The sequence below is a fragment of the Helianthus annuus genome, chromosome 16, assembly GCF_002127325.2.
Source record: "Helianthus annuus cultivar XRQ/B chromosome 16, HanXRQr2.0-SUNRISE, whole genome shotgun sequence".
Taxonomy (NCBI): domain Eukaryota; kingdom Viridiplantae; phylum Streptophyta; class Magnoliopsida; order Asterales; family Asteraceae; genus Helianthus; species Helianthus annuus.
This window is the reverse complement of record NC_035448.2, coordinates 190,437,371-190,457,891: the sequence shown is the minus strand read 5'-3', so window position 1 is coordinate 190,457,891 and position 20,521 is coordinate 190,437,371. Positions and strand designations below refer to the sequence as shown.

The 20,521-nt window shown below is 35.7% G+C and overlaps 4 protein-coding genes across 5 annotated transcripts; all 4 read left to right on the top strand.

Annotated features, from left to right (window-relative positions):
- The first annotated feature begins 3,444 nt into the window (after window positions 1-3,444).
- LOC110920464 (F-box/FBD/LRR-repeat protein At1g13570-like) lies at window positions 3,445-5,623 on the top strand. 2 transcript variants are annotated; one of them, XM_022164684.2, is made up of 4 exons: window positions 3,445-3,578; window positions 3,928-4,780; window positions 4,879-5,049; window positions 5,132-5,623. In XM_022164684.2, exons 2-4 carry the CDS (start codon window positions 3,932-3,934, stop codon window positions 5,414-5,416), a joined length of 1,305 nt encoding a protein of 434 aa, XP_022020376.1. In that variant the 5' UTR covers window positions 3,445-3,578; window positions 3,928-3,931; the 3' UTR covers window positions 5,417-5,623. The 2 variants fall into 2 exon arrangements, with proteins under 2 accessions (XP_022020376.1, XP_022020375.1); XM_022164683.2 differs by having other exon boundaries at window positions 4,879-5,061; window positions 5,132-5,532.
- Window positions 5,624-5,773: 150 nt separating this feature from the next.
- Window positions 5,774-9,886, top strand: LOC110920467 (F-box/FBD/LRR-repeat protein At1g13570-like). Its single transcript, XM_022164686.2, has 5 exons — window positions 5,774-6,184; window positions 6,993-7,065; window positions 7,868-8,663; window positions 9,196-9,363; window positions 9,443-9,886. The coding sequence occupies exons 3-5, from the start codon at window positions 7,872-7,874 to the stop codon at window positions 9,716-9,718; spliced, it is 1,236 nt and encodes a 411-aa protein (XP_022020378.1). The 5' UTR covers window positions 5,774-6,184; window positions 6,993-7,065; window positions 7,868-7,871; the 3' UTR covers window positions 9,719-9,886.
- A 1,519-nt stretch (window positions 9,887-11,405) lies between these two features.
- LOC110920468 (F-box/FBD/LRR-repeat protein At1g13570-like) lies at window positions 11,406-14,412 on the top strand. The gene is made up of 4 exons (XM_022164687.2): window positions 11,406-11,542; window positions 12,354-13,119; window positions 13,653-13,820; window positions 13,899-14,412. The coding sequence occupies exons 2-4, from the start codon at window positions 12,358-12,360 to the stop codon at window positions 14,160-14,162; spliced, it is 1,194 nt and encodes a 397-aa protein (XP_022020379.1). The 5' UTR covers window positions 11,406-11,542; window positions 12,354-12,357; the 3' UTR covers window positions 14,163-14,412.
- Window positions 14,413-17,176: 2,764 nt separating this feature from the next.
- On the top strand, window positions 17,177-19,878 carry LOC110920469 (F-box/FBD/LRR-repeat protein At1g13570-like). The gene is made up of 4 exons (XM_022164688.2): window positions 17,177-17,260; window positions 17,889-18,672; window positions 19,255-19,422; window positions 19,501-19,878. The coding sequence occupies exons 2-4, from the start codon at window positions 17,893-17,895 to the stop codon at window positions 19,768-19,770; spliced, it is 1,218 nt and encodes a 405-aa protein (XP_022020380.2). The 5' UTR covers window positions 17,177-17,260; window positions 17,889-17,892; the 3' UTR covers window positions 19,771-19,878.
- The last annotated feature ends 643 nt before the right edge of the window (window positions 19,879-20,521 follow it).

Sequence of the window (20,521 nt, the reverse complement as noted above, 5' to 3'; positions counted from 1 at the left end):
CTGGGAACACCAAAACGACAGGCGCTATGTTTTGAAAAATTGGGATGGCGCGATGATGATAATGGCGATATGTGAAATGGAATTTATTTTTTTGACCATTGGTAAACGGTCATTTTCATAAAAAAAAAATCAATTTTTTTTCAAACTTTCCTTTAAATAAATACCTCCTTTCCTATATTTTTACCACACACACTCAAACACTCTTTATCTCTTCCAATTTTTTTAGAAATCCTTATATTTTATACAATGCATCCATTCAACCGTGGCTTCATTCCTCCCCGATCAAGTGCGGACCCAAACCAAAGTGGTAATCCTACTCGCCCCGTGTCGCCGGTTCCCACTCGACACAACCCTTTCGGCTCCGGTTTTCTCGATTACAATCAACAAAATCCCGGGTTCATGAATCTTTTGAACCAACCGCTATCATGGGACCCGAATCTCTATGGGTGGAACCCGAATCAAAACACCGATGGAATGGGGTCGTCTCAAGCGTTTGGGTCGGCTCAAGCTTTCGGCTCCCCACTACACGAACTCGATGTTGTTCCGGAAACACAACCCGAAGTAGTGGAGACGCAAAAAGGAAAAGGAAAACGGCCACATAAAAAGAAAGCGGAAACCTCCACCCGAGCGAAAAAAAATGTGATAACGTGGGAGCCCGATAAGGAGTATGCGTTAACCCGCGCTTTCATCGATGTGTCGGAGGACCTGGTTATAGGTATATTTTTAAAATTTCTTTATTTTTTTTCTGTTTTTTCCTTTTTTTTCTGTTTTTCCGTTTTTTTCTTTTTTTTTTGGTTTTTTTATTTATTTTCTGTTATTATTTTTTTCCAGTTTATATACTCTGTTTTTTTTTATTATTTTCAGTTTTTATTAATTTTCAATTTTTTTAATTTATTTTCTGTTTTTATTTTTATAAATTTTAGACTAACATTATTTTTTTAGCAAACAATCAAAGTAAAACCTTTTTTTGGTCCCGAATACGAGAACTTTTTTTCGATCTCATGGGTAAAGGAGACGAATACCGCCCATCGGACTCTATATCGGGCAAGTGGACCGATATAAACAAAAAATGCACGAACTTTCAAACCGTGTACCAACGCACGTTTGCCGGATGGAAAAGTGGAAGTAAGGACGAAGACATTACGCAAGCGGCATTGGTCGAGTATACGGATGCTAATGGCCATTTCCCGTACATGAGGTGTTGGCAAATCCTTCGCCATAGCCCCAAATGGGCCAACATATTTACTTCGAGTGGCCGTTCGGGAAATAAACGGCCGTCAAAGAGGTCCAAAACAAACGAGTCGGGTGAACCCGAAACGCCAACCTCCGACGCTCGAAACACCGAGGTGAACGAGGATATTCCGGATGCCGAGCCGGTGGAGGAGCTACCAAGACCGCCCGGAAGAAGTAGGCGGGCGAAAAAGCCCGAGTCGTCATCGATGTCTATAGGACTGGATATGAGTAACGCATTTTCGGAGATAAACAAGCGACGTCAAGACATACACGAACTCGGTACTAAACGTTTCGAGGAGAACCGCGAAGTTATGGAGATTATGCGGGATAGACAATGGGCTCACGACTTTGAGTTCTACTCGAAACCGCATGACCACTTAACGGGAAAAGCTTTGAAAATGGCGTTGGTACAAAAGGAGCGGATTGAAAAAAAATATAACCTTTGATTGTGTTTTTTTTTATTCTACTTTATTGTTTTTTTTCTAGTTTAATGTTTTTTTTTATTTTATTGTACTCTTTTTTTTAATGAAATGGATTTTTTTTTTTAAAACTTAGAAATGAAAATTAAAATAATGAGTAATGATGACAAAGGGGCTTTATGACTACGGCCTCAACTTGCATAACGTCCCATAAAGCCCCGTGGTGACGTGGCATGCCACATGTCACATAACGCCCCCAAAAGGGCCTTATGAATACGGATGGCCTAAGAGCATACGTAGTGGGGCGGTATGCCCACTCATAGCGCCGCCATGGCGCCATCCACACCGAAACGGTGGGCGCTATCAAACGAAAATGGGGTGTGGCGCGATTAATATAGCGACGTGATGTGTGTCTTTTTTTGTTTTTTTGATTTTTTTTTTATTTTCTGGTTTCCCCCTCATATATTTAATGCTCTGTTTTTAGGGTTTTTAATTTTGTGTTGTAGGTATGTGTCGAAGAAGAAGGAAGACAAGGAAGAAGAGGGATTTTAGGGTTTTTAATTTATGGGCTTTGGGTTGGTTTTGGGCTGGGTTTGTGTTTTGTTTTTATGGGCTCTGGTTTTCCACCAAAATTTGAGTTAATTATTTTAATTTAGTGCAAGTTTTTTTATTTATTTTATTTTAACGCTTTTTTTATTTTATTGTAATTTTTTTTATTTAATGAAATGGTTTTTAATTTTATAAATAGAAATTAATTAAAAAAACAAAAATTAATTAATTGAGTAATGATGAGGTAGGGGCTTTATGACTACGGGCTCTAGTGACATAACGCCCCATAAAGCCCCTGTGTGACGTGGCACGACACGTGTCGCATAACGCCCACAAAAGGGCTTTATGACTACACATGGCCTAAGGAGTGGTTAATCACTTGAGAGTGGTAAATTTAAAAATCAATCAATGATAGTGTGCCATGTCATTCAATGAAAAGTGTTTAAACTATACTGAAAAGTGTTGACAATGGTTAAATACTTGAATTGGTAAACTATTATTTAAAAAAAAACATAAAACATAATATACCATCCAATCATCCAATCATCCCTCCCCAATACATCACTCATCATCTTCACCGATCGGTAACCAAACACCGATCATCAATGAAACCGCACGTCAAAGGGGGTAGACGGCGGTGTTCTCAAGCGGCAAACTCGGTTTGTCGATCCCCTTTGCCGCCCACTCCGTATGCCCTTAAAAGGAACACATTCAAGTCAGAGAGTTTAAAAAAGAGAATAATAAAAAATCCATTTTATATTCATCATGAAACAATTTTTTTTTGTCTTTTTATCGAATTCAATACAAATGAATGGTATAAATTTGGGTGTAAAATTATTTAAAAAATAATAAATTTTTATTTTAAACTATCAACAAAGCCTGACATTCAGGTATATCCATAGGCAAAATGTCATTCACGTCGGCAATTACAGACAATGCCGGTGACCCGACCCGCCACCAATTCCAAGAAACCCACCGCCTAAAAGCTTTACTACGGTAAAACCTCTATTCCGGTACGTCGTCAATTTCAAAAGATGTCCGTCGTCGATTTCAAAAGAAACCTACCACACGAAGTTTTCAGAAATCGCCTCTTTAATTAAAAAAAAAGAATTATTTTAAATAGGTTTTTCTAAAAAAATCGTTTGTAACGTAAGTATCATAGGATTAATTGCACCCTAAAAATCATTTAATAAGAAGATTAATAATTGCACTCTAAAAATCATTTAATAAGAAAATTAATATAATTAACAAAGAAAAGATGAATATGTGAATTGAGAAAATCAACAGTCATATGTAGATCGTATCCCCTTTCTAAAACTACTGAACGAATGGATCATCGGAAGTAACAATTCTTATCGGAAACTTTCAATTTTCAAGGTTAGAATATGTTTTATAAAATTCTTGATTCATGGGTCAATTTCTGTATTTTTTTGTCTGTATTTCTGTATTAGGGTTTATAAAAAGTGTGAAATTATGTTAATTCCAGATGCCCATTTATGTTTATCACAATTCAGAACCAAAAATTATCAACCTGTTATGCTAACTATATATTATGTGATTCTTGTTCAGACTTCATGTATTTCTTTTTGTATATTGAATTTTAAAGTTATATTATATAAAGCAAATAGAAATTTAAGGGCAAAATGGGTTTATGTTATTATGTATGCCATGGCTATTTTTTATTTATACCATACATTTTTAATTTAATATGTGTCTTTTTTGATAGAATAATGGAAGTTAAAGAATCTGAGTGTGCAGTGGAAGATGTTATTAGCAGCATGCCAGATATTGTGATAACTCATATTCTGGATCGATTGCCGGTACAAGATGCAGTGAAGACCGGTATCTTGTCGAAAAACTGGAGGTTTAAGTGGACTATGCTTAGCCGACTCGTGTTTGATGAGGATTTCTATTTGTATTTAATATTAAAAACAAATTATGAAAGTAAGTTTGGGAGGATTATAAGTAGGCTTCTACTTCATCTTAGAGGTGCTATAACAAAGTTTGTCCTCTACATAGACGAGCGATGTTACTCCGCGTTGGATGATGAAGATATCGCAAGTTGGTTTTCGTTCTTGTCTAGGAAAGGAGTTAAGGATCTCACTGTTACGAAGACGAATGGGGAACCGCTTAATTTGCCTTCCCATCTCTTCTCTTGTTTAGAGTTGAAACATTTGAAGCTTTTTTACTGTCGTCTTGATCCTCCGGTTGATTTTCGTGGTTTTCCGAACCTACTGAGCTTAGAGTCGGGTCTGCTGCATTTTGAAAGTAGTAAATTTGGGGAGTTTATTACTCAGTGTCCCTTACTTGAGATTTTGAACATGCGTTATCGGCGTTTCTTTCTTGATATTTTGAACACGCGTTATCAGCGTCACTCACTTGAAGAGATGGGCATGGATATAATCTCGGTAGGCAAAGTGAAACTAGCGGAGATTGCAAACGCTGCAAATATCAAAATATTATCCGTGTCATTGTGTGACACAGTACCGAGCACAAAATTCAGTAGTATCTTTCAACTTGTGGGTCTTCTTCCTAAACTTCACAAACTTAATTTGGATTTCGTAAGGTGCAAGGACAAGGTAAAATGATCGTAATAAAAGTTCATTATATTTTACAACATATTTTTTTATTACAACATTATGAATTCTCTAACTAATTGATTTACCTTTTCATATAGTTCACAGAAGTCGGTGCGAAAAAGAGGTTCCTTACCACTCATCCATGCCTCAAGACACTTACATTATCAACAATAGATTTATGCGACGGTATTATGTTATCTTGTGCTCTTGAATTGATTAGGAACTTCCCGAATGTGCAGACCCTTGAAATCACAGCAACTAGAGATTGGGTTGGTATTTTGGTATGTATAATACTGCTCGTCTTATAATATCATATATAGTTTTGCATTTAAATGCTACTTATTCATTCAGGATGATTATCCAAATGACCCGACACCTGCGGCTGCAACTTGTTCTCGGGATTTAGACAACGACACAATGGGGCTGCTGCAGCTTCAGAGTGCTGTGTTTACGCAATTTAAAGGTTCAGAGAATGAAGTATATTTGATAAAGTATTTACTTGCGTGCTCCCCTTTCTTAAAAAAGCTTGCTGTTAAACTCCACTTTCTCCTCGGGCCTGATGAAGAGTTGATTTTTGCTCGGAAGTTGTTGAAGCTCCATCGAGCCTCCCCCATAGCTGAAATTAAACTATCCTAATTTTACTTTTTTTGAATTTGTTTTTTCTTTTTTGCTGCATATTTGTATGAATTTAAGAACACTACAGAGTGTTTTTTTTTTTTAATTTCAGTTTGGACCTTTTTCTTTGTGTTTAAGACTCTATTTCAACCGTTGAAACTACTGAAACCAGTTGTCGACTTGGTTTCATGGTCGGTTTTTAAAGGAAACGAAAGTCGGTTTTGAAAATTTTAAAGCTATACAGGTCAGTTTGGTTCAATATTGTTCAGATTGGAACCAGCCGAACAAACTTAACCGAATTGGATTGTTGAATTGTGGGTTGTGTAATATTTTGGTTTTTACCTTGCTATGTAGTTGTTTTAAGTTGGGCTCCAGTACTCTACACTGGGTTGTGCATTCTGCAATGTCTTTAACCCTTAAGGATTAAAGGCCAACTTATGAGTCGCAGAAGCAACATGCAACACTTTTGTAATTGTTGATACAATTCAGAACTGATTATCAGTAGTAGTAACTGATAATTAGTGGTAACTGACATCAACCGCAGCTTGATCCGTTGTTACAAAGTTGGCTTCTTCTTCTTCTTCTTCTTCTTCTTCTTCTTCTTCTTCTTCATCATAAAGGTGCCATTACAAAGTTCTTCCTCTATATAGATGAGCATGATTCTCTAACACTCTGTATTGGATGTTAAAAATATTGAACATTGAAGCTTTATAATTGTTGTTTCAATCATCCAGGTAACTTTCATGGTTTCCTAAACCTGTTGAGCTTAGAGTTGGATCTGGTACAATGGTACGGCTCGAAAGGATCACAAAAGTTTGAGAATTTATTTATTACTAGTTAAGATTAGAATATGTTTTTTTAAGCTGCTTATCTGTAGCAAAATGTTAATTTTCAGAAAAGAGTAAACTGCCAAAATGGTCCCTGAAGTTTGGTCACTTTTGCCACTATAGTCCAAAACTCAAACCTTTTAAATCTGGGTCCCCATGGTTTCAATTTTGTTGTCATTTTCATCCAAAAGCAAAATCTGGTCAGATTTTTCAGTTAACATCCAGTTTTTTTGTCTTTTTCCTCTCTTTTAATGAAGGGCAAAATAATCAATTTTTTTTAATTTGTTATAATAAAATGTTAAAAGACCATTTTACCCTTCATTAAAAGAGAGGAAAAAGACAGAAAAGCTGGATGTTACTGAAAAATCTGACCAAATTTTGATTTTGAATGAAAATGACAACAAAATTGAAACCACAAGGACCCAAATTCAAAATTTTGAGTTTTGGACTAATGTAGCAAAAGTGACCAAACCTCAGGGACCATTTTGTCAGTTTTCTCTTCAGAAAATGTATATGCTAACTGTGATGTTGTGACTCCCATGCACACGTGGAGTCGGTTAGTGGGTCATTTTCTAGTATAGTGGTGGGCCATTGTTGTGTCATGTAAGTTTATAATAATATATATTTTAGTTCTAGTCTGCTTGTCTTCTTAATATTATTTATTTGTAGGAATTATTCCAGGAAATTGTCTCATTCTCTTGTGTTCTTTTCTACCTCCCTTTAATGATTTGATACTCTTAACTTAAACTAAATATCTCTGCTTCTGTAAGGTTCTCCGGTCAACTCTTGACGTCGATCGTTTCAATAACCTCATCGTCAACCAGGTTGTTATTCATCCATCAGGTATCAGTCAAACCTATTGAAAACACATAAATCACAAGTGCTGTTTGATTTTGAAGGAACGAATCAAACTTTGAAATTGAAGTTATTTTAATCCAGGTCGGGGTTTTCACAGGTCAGTTGGTTTTCAATCAGGTCTGGACCGAGCGGGCAGTGGGTAAACTCGGGTCGGACCTGTCTGGGTTTGTTTGACCTTTGGGTGTAAACGAGCCGGTGAGCTTGTTCCAGGCTCCGTCTCGGGTTCGGCTCGTTTACTATGTACTTATTAGTTAATTACATTTTTTATTAGTTTTCTAATATTTTAATTATAAGTTATAATTTTTCTATATAACATAATATATATTATATAGTTTTTTTATCATAAATTTACATATAATTTAATTATTTAATATTTCTATTTAATCTACTCAATAAAATTTATAGAAATAATAGACATATTTAAGCTCGAGCTCAATAAGTGAAGTTTGGGCTTGGGCTTAGGCTCTTTTTTTAAACCTGCTTATTTTTAGCCCCGAGCTCGTATAAGTTCGGCTAAATTTGAGCTTTTAGCGAGCCGGTCTCGAGTAGCTATCAAGCGGCTTGGCTCGTTTACACCCCTAGTTTGGCTTGGTTCTAGGTGGGCCTAATACTTGCTCACCCCTTGTAACATTTGTTTTGGTCTGTTATAATAGTTTTTAATCAAAAAACAAATATCAATTCTAAGGATAGGAAATGGGTTTGGGTATGTGCAATAGATGGTGTATGAATGTCATGGCTCTTTATTCCATCAATTTGAATCTGTGATTAATGTTTATCTTCATGTTAGAACTATGGAACGGATTCACGGGACGCTTAAAGCATCCAAGTTTGCACCAGAAGATGTTATTAGCAATATGCCAAACGATGTTGTAACTCATATTCTGGAGCGATTGCCATTACAAGATGCAGTGAGGACCGGCATCTTGTCGAGAAACTGGAGGTTTAAATGGACTATGCTTAGCCAACTCATATTTGATGACAACTTCTTTGAGTATTTATTAGAAACAGAAGGCGAAAACAATTATGGGAGTATTATAAGCAGCCTTATTCCTCATCTTAAAGGCGTCATAACAAAGTTTGTCCTCTACATAGAACAGCGAACTTACCGCATATTGGATGATGAAGATATTAACCATTGGATTTTGTTGTTGTCTAAAAATGGAATTAAGGATCTCACTTTTTGTAAGGAGAATGGGCCGCGACTTAAGTTGCCTAAACATCTCTTCTCTTGTTTGGAGTTGCAACATTTGAAGCTTGTTTCGTGTTGTTTTGATCCTCCTGCAAGTTTTAATGGTTTTCCGAATCTATTGAGCTTGGAGTTGCGTAGTGTGCAATTTGACAGTGGAAAATTTGGGGAGTTTTTTACTCAGTGTCCTGTACTTGAGACTTTAAACTTCGGTTTTACCTTTCCTGCCGGCAACGTGAAACAAACTGAGATTTCAAAACTTGCAAATCTCAAAATATTATCTTTGTTATTGTTTAGTCTCGAGAATACGATGATTACAAGTTCGAGTAGCATCTTTGAGCTTGTGGGTTCTTTTCCTAAGCTTGAAGAGCTTCATTTGGATTTTATAAAGTTTAAGGTAAGGCTAAGTTGGGTCTTTGAAGTTTAAATACAGAAATATAGTCCATTTTTTTCATAATCTATTGACTAATAGTATTTAATATCAGAGTACAAGTTTAAGGGGCTGTTTGTTTACCTCTTAATGAGGCTCTTAATGGATCAGACCTTTTACTGGTTCAACATTTAATGGTTCAGACTGTTTGTTTCGCGAGCAAATGTCTGAATGGTTCAGACATTTGCCTCTGAATGGTTAAGCATTATACTGAGTCTGAATGGTTAAGACCTCTAATCTGAATTGGTCAGACATTTGCCTCTGAATGGTTAAGCATTATACTGAGTCTGAATGGTTAAGACCTCTAATCTGAATTGGTCAAACATTTGCCTCTAAATGGTTAAGTATTATACTGGCTCTTAATGGTTCAGACCACTTACTGATTCAACACTTGGTTCAGACCTCTTACTCGTTCAGCACTTAATCATTCAGAAGTTGTCACACAACCCCTAAGGCTTTATGAATTCTCTAACCCATTTATGGTCCACTTTTCGTGTAGTTCACAGAAGGTGATGCTGAAAAGAGGTTCCATACCACTTTTCCCTGCTTCAAAACTCTCAAATTATCAAGAATAGATCTATGCAATGGTATTATGTTATCATGTGCTTTCGAAATGATTAGGAGCTTCCCGAATTTGGAGACCCTTGAAATTACCGCAAGTTATTGGGTATGTACTCTGTATCTTACTGCTCGTCTTATAATTTCTTATAAAGTTCTGAAATCGAATACACTAATTAATCTCGTAGGATGATTCCCCAACACCTGGAAATTGTTCTCTGGAGGTAGACTTCAACACAGTGGGGTTGTTGCAGCTTCGGGACGTGGTGTTTACATATTTGAAAGGTTCAGAGAACGAAGTATTTTTGATAAAGTATTTACTTGCGTGTTCCCCTTTCCTAAAAAAAATTGTTATTCATCCCCACTCGTGTCTAGCGTCCGATGAAAAGTTGATGTTTGCTATGAAGTTGTTGAAGCTCCATCGAGCCTCCCCCGTAGCTGAAATTGACCTCTGCTGGTTTTAGCTGTTTTGAACTTGTCTCTGTAAATTTCTCACGAAACACCATTATCTTTTCGGGCTCACAGATAACATATTGGTTTGGTTCAGTTATACAAACTTTGGATTATAAAACATAAATATCATTCAGTTCGTCGTTATATTCATTATCGACCATGTATTTTGCAAGATTCAATGCGAATGAAATCACACACCTACATGAGTTGCCGAAAAAATCTTTCAGAAAATATATTTGGTTTTTTAAATAGTTGCCGAATGCAAAAGAAGAGAAAATTCAATTAGGCTTTTAAATAGAAAAAAAAAAAAAGACTGATTACGAAGGAGAATACTTTGTGAAAGAATTGTAAAAAGCAATTATGGATTATAAAGAAGAAAACTGTGTGAAAGAATAAAAGCAAAAATGTTATTAGAGACGTAGAAAATCCAGCTTGGGCCTAAACCGGGCCACTTTATAAGCCGAACCCACCCAAACCGATTTGTCCCAAATCGGTTCGGGTCAAGAACCGATTTTGGAGTGAAAAAACCCAACCCACCAAAACTGATTTGGATTGGGTTCAAAAATTTTTTATCAGTTTTTTAGGCGGGCTCAAACCGGTTCGGGTTGGAACCAATTTTGACCATAAAAATCCAAACCTGTTACCAAACTGTCAGGTCGGGTTGGACCCAAACCGCTTTTTTTACCGGGTCAGGGGGGGTTAATTTTCGCGTCGCTGGGCCTAAACCTGTTTTTTTTATACGAAAAGGTTGAATCAAATTTATTACGAAGATTGATTTTAAAAGATCTCTGTTTTAATCATTTCTGGGCCAACTTTTTGTTGGGCTGATGTGCTCTTTATTGGGCTAATGCCCAACAATAGAAGCCTTTTTCATCAAACGATTTAGCCCATTATAACTCACTATAAATAACCCAAATGAAAAACAAGCAGCAGTTAACACCCAATTATTCCACCACGATGATCTCTCAACGACAGATGCCCTAATTTCCTTCTTCCGTTTCATCGATCGGTGATTCTGTAATCTACGATCATGTAAGTTCTCACTTCTTTCTATGATTCTACTTTTATGCAGATTTCAATTACTATATTCATGTGTATAATCAATTCAAGGATCAAATTTATGATTTTTTGATATATAATTTCCGAAACTAATTTAATAACAGAAATAGAGTAGCTTAGAATTTTTCATAAGTTTCTTATCGGTAGAGAATTGTTGCTTAGTTTAAGATTGTTTGCTAGTGAAATGTGATCGTAGTTTTACACATACTGAATCATGAGTTTTTTGTATGACTACTACATTCAGGGCATCCATATTATTACAATAAAAGTTTTTAGAAGATATTTTTGGTGTTTGTTTTTCCTCGAAGACACCCAAAAACACACGAATGGTGGGTCCCGTGTACTTTTTAAGAGATAATTTTCAATTCAAGGATGAAAATCATGACTATTCTTAAGCTTTTTCCAATTCTTTTTAGTTTATGGTTTATGAAAGTAACTTAGAAGAAACAGAGTAGATTTGTATCTTTTGTGATCAGTTGTGTTGACATTGATAAAAATTAACCCTATCCGAGTTGGAGCTTAGTTTTCAGTTTAGTCGTTTAAGTTCGAGCACGAGCAGGTGCTTACTTGAGACCATCCCAGATGTCCATTTCTGTCGATCAGAACCAACAATTATTCCACCTGATATGTTAATTAGGTAAAGGATCAAATAAAAACAAAATTAACGTACGAAACGTACGAATCGAGGGAAAAAGCAAAAAGTGGCGGTGTCATTTTGGTAATTATCAGCAACTTCAAATTACTGGGAAAAAGCAAAAAGTGACGGTGGCAATCAGGTAATTATCAATTACTGACTCGAAACACATGTACCCGAAACACATGTAAGTGAAAGACCCGAAACACTAGTAATTTTGATAATTATCAATTACTGAACGAAACACATGTACCCGAAACACATCAAATTACTCTAGTAGAGTAATTTTGGAAAATGTCTTGTAGAGTAATTTTGTTAGCATTTAGTTATGGGGTTTAGCTTTATGGTTTAGTTTTTAGCTTTTAGTTTGGGGGGGGGGGGGGGGGGGGGTTAGTGTAATTTTGATAATTACCCTACACGACCAAAATAACTCTACATGAACTTTTACAATGGTTTAGGTTTTTTTAGGTTTTTGGGGGGGTTGGGGGGGGGGGGGTAAGCGTAATTTTGATAATTACCCTACACGACCAAAATTACTCTACATGAACTTTTACAAAATTACTCTACAGAAGCTCAAAATTACTCTACTAGAGTAATTTTGAAGTTGCTGATAATTACCAAAATGCCACCGCCACTTTTTTGACTTTTCTTTCAATTCGTACGTTTCGTACGTTTATTTTATTTTCACGGGAACTTAACTCATGTTAATTATATATTGTGTGATACTACAACCTCTGTTCAGACTTTAGATTTCCTTGCTAAATTGACTTAAGCATCTGTTTTGACCCATTAGATAGATATTATTATTAATCAAAAAAAAAAAAAAAACAAATAAGGTAATTTAAGAAGGGGCAATGCGTTTGAGTATGTGCATATGGATGGTTTATGAATGTCTTGGCTATTTATTCCATCAAAATATGTTTATGTTTAATATATCTCTTCTTGTTTATTAGACTAATGGCACTTGAAGCATCCGAGCTCGCACCAGAAGATTTTATCAGCACCATGCCTGATAGTGTGATAACTAGTATTCTGCATCGATTGCCGTTACAAGATGCAGTGAGGACCGGTATCTTGTCGAGAAACTGGAGGTTTAAATGGACTATGCTTACCCAACTAAAATTTAACGAGGAGTTCTTTGTGTATTTAATGAAAACAAAAGGCGAAAACAGTTTGGGGAAAATTGTAAGTAGACTTCTTCTTCATCTTAACGGTGCCGTAACAAAGTCTGTTCTCGTCCCCGCTTTATTGGATGTTGAAGATATTCATCACTTGATTTTGTTTTTGTCGAGAAAAGGAATTAAGGACCTCACTATTACAGATTGGTCTAAACCACAAGTCAAGTTGCCTACCCATCTTTTCTCTTGTTTAGAGTTGAAACGTTTGAATATTTACGGCTTTTGTTTCCATCCTCCACCTGGTTTTCATGGTTTTCCAAACCTATTGAGCTTAGAGTTACGCGGCGTACAGTATGGAGGCAGTGACCTTGGGGAGTTTCTTACTCGGTGTCCCTTACTTGAGATTTTGGACCTCGGTTATCTTTCTTACACAGGCAACGTGAAACTAGTTGAGATTGCAAAACTTGTAAATCTCAAAATATTATCTTTGTCATTGTGTCACCTCGAGACTACGACGACCATAAGTCCTTGTAATGTCTTTGAGCTCGTGGGTTTTCTTCCGAAACTTCAAGAGCTTGGTTTGGATTTTCAAGACTGCAGGGTGAGGCTAAGTTGTGTTTTCGAAGTTTACTTTACCAAAAACGTAGTCTCTTTTTTCATTGTCTAATAGTAAATAATATTCAGAGTAAAATGCCATTTTCGTCCCTGATGTTTGGTCAGTTTTGCGACTTTCGTCTAAAGGTTTGTTTTTTCCGCAGCCAAAAGGTTTGAAATCTTGCCATTTTCATCCGGCTCGTTCACTCCATCTATTTTTTTCGTTAAGTTAGGGGTATTTCCGTTTTTTTGTTAACTTAAAGGGCAATTCAGTCTTTTTCACTTAAAGCGCAATACTTGTACATTATGCTAAATGCTTGTACATAAAGTGGAAAAGACCTAATTGCCCTTTTAAGTTAACAAAAAAGACAAAAATACCCCTGACTTAAGGGAGAAAAATGAATGGAGTTAATGAGCCAGATGAAAATGGCAAGACCTTAGATACGAAAATGGATACTCGGTAAAAGTTATGCCTATTTATACTGCATACTCATTATATTGGAACATAACTTTATGAATTTTCTTACCGCTTTCGTATAGCTGACAGAAGGTGGTGCTACAAAGAAGTTCCCGACCGCCTTTCCCGCACTCAAGGCTCTTAAATTAACAAGAATAGATTTCGGCGATGGTATTATGATATCATTTGCTTTAGAAATGCTCAGACACTTCCCAAATTTGCAGACTCTTGATATCCTAGCAACTCGGCAGGTATGTATAGATCACACTGCTTGTCTTATAATCTCATATACGTATAGTTTTGCATTTGAATACTAGTTATTCTTGCAGGTTACTGACCCATTTCCGATTTCAATTCCAATTCCGGAGGGAGAATACAACATGATGGAGCTTCGGAGTGTGCTGTTTAGAAATTTTAAAGGTTCGAAGAATGAAGTATATTTGATTAAATATTTTCTTGCGTGTTGTCCTTCCCTGAAAAAGATTGAGATTCAATGTGATTGGTGTCTAGAGCCCATTGAACAGTTGATTCATGCTAGGAAGTTGTTGATGCTCCATCGAGCTTCTCCGGCAGCTGAAATCGAGTTCTACTAATTTTTGTTGCTTTGAATTTCTCTATTGTTGACCCTCGGCGTATAATCTGATCTTGGAAAACGGAATGCTCTTGTTTAGGTTTTGTTAAGATACACGGGTTGAATTTATGGAAATATTGACGGATTCAATTATGTGTAGATAAATGGTATTTGAATGTCATGGACACTGGTTAACCCTGTTGGTTATCATGTTCTTTCGTTGTATGAATGGTAAAAGTACCGATTTAGCTTAAACGAGGGTGGGTTCTACATATGGCGAACAGTAATATGTCAAAGATGATTTTTTATGCACTTAGGATGTACATGAGATGAGTTATGCAGATTCTCGACTCGTTTAGCTTAAGAGATTTCGAGTTTTATATCTGAGTTGAAGATTCTTGACTCGTTTAGCTTAAGAGATTTTTGAATTTGATATCTAAAACTTGAATTTGGCACACGACTTAATTTACAAACTTGATATGGATTTAAGCTTGCTTATCATTCTTTGTTATTTAATTATTTCTTTTAATGTGTATTTATTTGTTGCAAACTTGATATTGATTTCAACTCACTTATCTGAAAAAAAATTACGCCAGTTTCTATTAGTAAAAGGGAAAAGAAGTTACAATTTCTCATGAAATGTTTTGAATTATTCCTAAAGTTTAACTATAGAAATACTCATCATTATTCTCGACCATTCTTAATTGTTTTGAAATACAAACGATATCAACATTTTTAAACTCGTTATTCAAAAAAAAAAAACGTTTGCTAATCAAATACAGAGAACTAAAAAAAATCTACTCTTTATTATCATTAGGTAATGAGCTTATCAATTCAAGCACAATTCAATCACGTGTAAAAGTCGTTTACGATATGTCGCCACCACTACCACCAATTGATGGCGCCACTGTTACCACCTTAGTGTCACCAAATGTCAGCAAGCTACTTTTTCATGGGAGAATTAAATTAGGACCAATCAAAATAATCCACCTCACACCTTTTTAACACTTTCTTTTGCAAGTTTTATTTTATATAATTTAAAGATAATTTTAATAGACACTGTGTATTGAAAACCGGCGAAATTATTACATACCATAGGCGAAAAATAGTGAGTGAAAGTGGTGGTGATGTGTCAGTGAGGTGACAATCACGTTATGACTTAACAATAAAAATATGTAAAACATAACACATGGTCTAACCAATCAAATTGATGGGACCATAAAATAAATTTTATAAGATTACTATAAATAAATAAAAAATAACTAAAAAGATAAACAGGGAGAGTGTCAAATAGATATTTGGAACGTATCTTCGTCCTAAAAGTAGCGAGTCAACATAAAAACGATAATTCAATCCTAATCGAAGTAATCGCTAAAATAAAACCAAAATGTTGTACACAAATATTCAAAGTTCATAGCAAGCCATATTTTAGAAATTGGCTTTACGTAATGTTTTGAAAACCAGGCTTTAAACTATATCAGGTTGGGCTTAGAAATGGTTTAACCGAGTTATGCTGGTGGTTCAATCGGATTGACTAATTCTGTAGCTACATAATTCCATAATAAAAAGTTAATCCATAATACAAATATAATCAAAGAATACTCAATTTTCCAAATAAGGTTTTTCTTTTAAATAAAAATGTACAAAACGTTTAAGACATTGAAATGTTAAATGCATCAAGTTCACAATGGAATATGGAATATTGGAAGGTCGTGAGTAGCGTACACAGGAATTGGGAACTAGGGTTGTAAACGAACCGAACGTTCAGCGAACAGTTCATGAACCGTTCGGCAGGAAGTTCGTCTATGTTCGTTCGTTTAATAAACGAACGAACATGAACAAGAAATTTTGTTCGATTAGTTAAATGAACGAAGATGAACATAGGTCTCGTTCGTTCGATTGTGTTCGTGAACGTTCGATAAGGTGTTCGTGAACATTCGTTGATTTGCCTTCGTTTATGTTCGTATGTTTGTGTTTTAATTTAAGATCTTTGTACTTTCATATATTTTATTTGTACTTTTTATATTATTAAACTTTTATTTATTTTATTACCCTAACAATTAAACTAGGAAACCCACTTTTTCACCTTGTTTATGCATCATTTCTCTTTTATTTCTCATTATTTACATCGTCGAATACGATCGACCTCTGTTCCACAATGAGGGAGTCAAGTTCGAGTGCTACTCTCTGGGCCATCTATCTTTATCCTTTGTCGCGTTCGCCAAATTTATTTGTTTTCGTTTGTGTTCGTGAACTGTTCGCGAACACGCTCATTTCCTTAATGAACGAACACGAACATAGAATCTCGTTCGGTAAGTGTTCATGAACCGTTCGTGAACACATTTATTTCCTTAACGAACGAACACGAACAAGGCCTTGTTCCTGTTCGTTCGGTTCGTTTACAGCCCTATTGGGAACGCTAGGTTAATTACTGAGAATATGGAAGGTTGGTTATTGCCTTAATATCAGATTTTAATAGATACTAAAAATAAAATTTGAAGATTTTGCAAACCGGTTCAACAGTTCGAACCGGTAGAACCGGATTTACCAGCGATATGTAACAAATACTGTATTCTAGTTTTAACTGCCTTTTTCGTACCAGACCCGTGTCCGGTATCCGAGTATTACCGACCGGTACATTCCGGTATTTAAAACATTGGTTTTATGGTTTAGTTACGGGTTGTGTTATAGCTTATAACTAAATCAATATGTTATTCGTGATTAGGGATGTCAATCAAACCCGAACCTGATACATTCGAGACGAGTAATGGGAATATGGGATGTGTATTCGGGTACGAGATCAGGTTTGAGATTAAGTGATATCCCACCCGATTACCCGAAAACATATACCTATTTACCCACACCATATTTCTAATATACATACTCGAAACCAAAACTAACCTAACAATAAGCCCAAAAGGTGAGCCCAAAATATGAACCAATGGTCCATCATCATTCAAACAAGCCCAAAAAATGAACCATTGATCCATCATTCAAACAAACCGTTTTATACACCTAAAACCAAAAATAACTATCAAAAGACGTGATTTGATCATCGTCACTCCGAACAATTCTTACCGGTTGGTGCCAGTTGCAATCACTCGTCGGAGACGTTTTCAGGTTAGAAATGTTTTTATAAGTTGCCAGTTAAAAGTTGTCATCTTAAATGTATTTTTACCCGATGCGAAATCGTTAGGTTTTTGAAACTACGGTTTCGGATGTGATTTTTTATGTTGAATTGCATTCTTATGTGAAAAAAAAGTGGGAAAATATGATAATTTCTAAATAAATTAGGCGAAGGTAATGCGTACACGAGTAAATTACGCATGTTATAAAACTCAAACCCTAATCACGCATGAACAAAAAACCAAAATCAAGTGTGAACAATAATCATAATCACGCATGGTGACTATAATCACGCATGTGGTCACCAAAAAAACAACAAAATCACGCACGAGTAAACTCTAATAACGCATGTTATATTTATAACTACGCACGTTATGACTTATGATTTTACACGCGTACACTTCGCACGCACGTTAAGGATTGTTGTATTTTAAAACCTTTTCAAATAAAGTAAGCCTTCTAAGGTTTGTAATAAGATTATTGCAATTTTTTATTCACTAGCTGAAAGTTCCCACAAATGTGACAGTAATTCTAAATTTCTAATATATCCTTGGTAATTGAATTACGATCTCTTGTAACATCTAATTTAATATTCCAGATTAATGTTTTTTTTTCTTGTTAGAATAATGGAACCGATTCAGGAGACACATAAAGCATCCAAGTTCGCACCACAAGATGTTATCAGCACCATGCCTGATAATGTGATAACTAGTATTCTGCATCGATTGCCATTACACGATGCAGTGATGACTAGTATCTTGTCGAGAAACTGGAGGTTTAAATGGACCATGCTTAGCCAGCTAAAATTTGATGTGGAGTTCTTTATGTGTTTAATGAATGCAGATGGTGAAATTAATAGTCATGGGAAAATTATAAGTAGACTTCTTCTTCATCTTAATGGCGCCGTAACAAAGTCTGTCATTATCTTCACCTTATTGGATGTGGAAGATATTCATCACTTGATTTTGTTCTTGTCAAGAAAAGGAATTAAGGACCTTACAATTAAAGATTGGTCTAAAACACAAGTGAAGTTGCCTACCCATCTTTTCTCTTGTTTAGAGTTGGAACATTTGAATATTGTTGGCTCTTGTTTCAATCCTCCACCTAGTTTTCATGGTTTTCCAAATCTATTGAGCTTAGAGTTATTTAGCGCGCAGTTTGGAAGTAGTGACCTTGGGGAGTTTCTTACTCGGTGTCCCTTACTTGAGATTTTGGACCTCGGTTATCTTTCTTATACAGGCAGCGTGAAATTAGTTGAGATTGCAAAACTTCAAAATCTGAAAATTTTATCTTTGTCATTGTGTCATCTCGAGGCTACAACGATCACAAGTCTTTGTGATGTCCTTGAGCTTGTGGGTTATCTTCCAAAACTTCAAGAGCTTGGTTTGGATTTTCAAGACTACAAGGTAACACTAAGTTGTGTCTTTGAAATTTACTATACACAAACATAGTCTCCTTTTTCATAATCTAAAAACCTAAAAGAGTAAAATGCCATTTTTCATCCCTGAGGTTTGACCAGTTTTGTAACTTTCGTCTAAAGGTTTGTTTTTTCGCATCTGGATCCAAAAGGTTTGAAATCTTGCCATTTTCATCTGGCTTGTTAACTCCATCCATTTTCTCCGTTTAGTCGGGGGTATTTCCGTCTTTTTGTTAACTTAAAAGGCAATTCGTTTTTTTTAGGGGCATTCGGTCTTTTTACATAGCCTGAAAAAGACCAAATTACCCTTTAACTTGGCAAAAAACGGAAATACCCTGACTTAACAGAGAAAATTGGATGGAGTGAACGAGTCGGATGAAAATGACAAGATTTTAAACCTTCTGGATCCAGATGCGGAAAAACAAACCTTTGGACGAAAGTCGCACAACTGGCCAAACCTTAGGGACGAAAATACCATTTTACTCAGTCTAAAATGATCATGGTAAAAGTGTGGCTATTTTTACTGTATATTCATTATATTGCGCAAAACTTTCTTACCACTTTCATATAGTTGACAGAAGGTCATGCTAAAAAGAAGTTCCCCACCGCCTTTCCCTCTGTCAAGGCTCTTAAGTTTACAAGAATAGGTTTAGGCAATGGTACTATGTTATCATGTGCTTTAGAAATGATGAGACATTTACCAAATTTGCAGACCCTTGAAATCACAGCAACTCCGTATGTATGTACCGATCACACTGCTTGTCTTATAATCTCATATCTGTATAGTTTTGTATTTGAATACTTGTCGTTCTTACAGGTTGATGACCCGGTTCCAATTTCAATTCCGATTCCAATTCTGGACGTAGAGTACAACATGATGGAGCTTCGGACTGTGGTGTTTAGAAATTTTAAAGGTTCAGAGAATGAAGTATATCTGATAAAGTATTTCCTTGCGTGTTCTCCGTCCCTGAAAAAGATTGTTGTTCATCACGACTGGTGTCTAGGGCCCGGTGAACAGTTGATATTTGCCAAGATGTTGTTGAAGCTTCATCGAGCTTCCCCGGTAGCTGAAATCGATTTCAACTAATTTTTGTTGTTTTGAAGTTCTCTTTTATTCCACATTGTATAGCCTGATCTTGGAAAACTGAATGCACTCTCTTAAGGTTAACTCATCTAGTTCAGGTTTTGTTAAAAATAAGTTGTAGAAATTGTAAAAGACCCGTTAAGCTTTAAAAAAAAGTGCTCGAGTTTTACATATGGCAAACAATGATATATTAAGATCGTTTTTACGCACTTAGGATGTAAATGAGTTGACCCAAGTAAGATTTTGACTCGTTTATCTTGAGAGATTTCGAGTTTTATTTCTGACCCTTGAACTTGACTTGTGAGTTAATTTACAAAGTTGACATTGATTTCAACTCGAACCTGATATCAATTTCAACTCGCTTGTCGTTGTTGTCGTCATTGTTTAAACAAGGTGAGGGGAGCTGAGCCTGAGCTTGTTTAGGCTCAAGCTCAACTTGGGTTTGGCTCATTTAAACATCTACATCTTCTATGGTCTAAAACAACACATCATTTGACATATATACTCTTTTACGTAATATAATACATTAATCTTTTATAGTTTTAAACAACACATAACGTATAATGAATAAAACATAAATAAAAACAGCTAGATATTTAGAAAATAAGGTAAATTGCATCAAGTTTATAACGCGTGGAAGTATAACGAGTGATAGGGGAATTCAACGAGTGATAAAAAAAACTCCCACCCCCACCTTAAGTTTATAACGCGTGGAAGAAGCACGCGTGAGAAAATTAACGGCGTGATGAATTGA

What these genes read in the sequence shown, in the direction of transcription:
- LOC110920464 (XM_022164683.2), top strand. Translation starts at nt 3,932, where the DNA reads ATGGAAGTTAAAGAATCTGAGTGTGCAGTGGAAGATGTTATTAGCAGC. An exon ending in TCGTAAGGTGCAAGGACAAG is followed by an intron (nt 4,781 to 4,878) that starts GTAAAATGATCG and finishes CTTTTCATATAG; the next exon opens with TTCACAGAAGTCGGTGCGAA. An exon ending in GAGATTGGGTTGGTATTTTG is followed by an intron (nt 5,062 to 5,131) that starts GTATGTATAATA and finishes TTATTCATTCAG; the next exon opens with GATGATTATCCAAATGACCC.
- LOC110920467 (XM_022164686.2), top strand. Translation starts at nt 7,872, where the DNA reads ATGGAACGGATTCACGGGACGCTTAAAGCATCCAAGTTTGCACCAGAA. An exon ending in TGGATTTTATAAAGTTTAAG is followed by an intron (nt 8,664 to 9,195) that starts GTAAGGCTAAGT and finishes CTTTTCGTGTAG; the next exon opens with TTCACAGAAGGTGATGCTGA. An exon ending in AAATTACCGCAAGTTATTGG is followed by an intron (nt 9,364 to 9,442) that starts GTATGTACTCTG and finishes TTAATCTCGTAG; the next exon opens with GATGATTCCCCAACACCTGG.
- LOC110920468 (XM_022164687.2), top strand. Translation starts at nt 12,358, where the DNA reads ATGGCACTTGAAGCATCCGAGCTCGCACCAGAAGATTTTATCAGCACC. An exon ending in TGGATTTTCAAGACTGCAGG is followed by an intron (nt 13,120 to 13,652) that starts GTGAGGCTAAGT and finishes GCTTTCGTATAG; the next exon opens with CTGACAGAAGGTGGTGCTAC. An exon ending in ATATCCTAGCAACTCGGCAG is followed by an intron (nt 13,821 to 13,898) that starts GTATGTATAGAT and finishes TTATTCTTGCAG; the next exon opens with GTTACTGACCCATTTCCGAT.
- LOC110920469 (XM_022164688.2), top strand. Translation starts at nt 17,893, where the DNA reads ATGGAACCGATTCAGGAGACACATAAAGCATCCAAGTTCGCACCACAA. An exon ending in TGGATTTTCAAGACTACAAG is followed by an intron (nt 18,673 to 19,254) that starts GTAACACTAAGT and finishes ACTTTCATATAG; the next exon opens with TTGACAGAAGGTCATGCTAA. An exon ending in AAATCACAGCAACTCCGTAT is followed by an intron (nt 19,423 to 19,500) that starts GTATGTACCGAT and finishes TCGTTCTTACAG; the next exon opens with GTTGATGACCCGGTTCCAAT.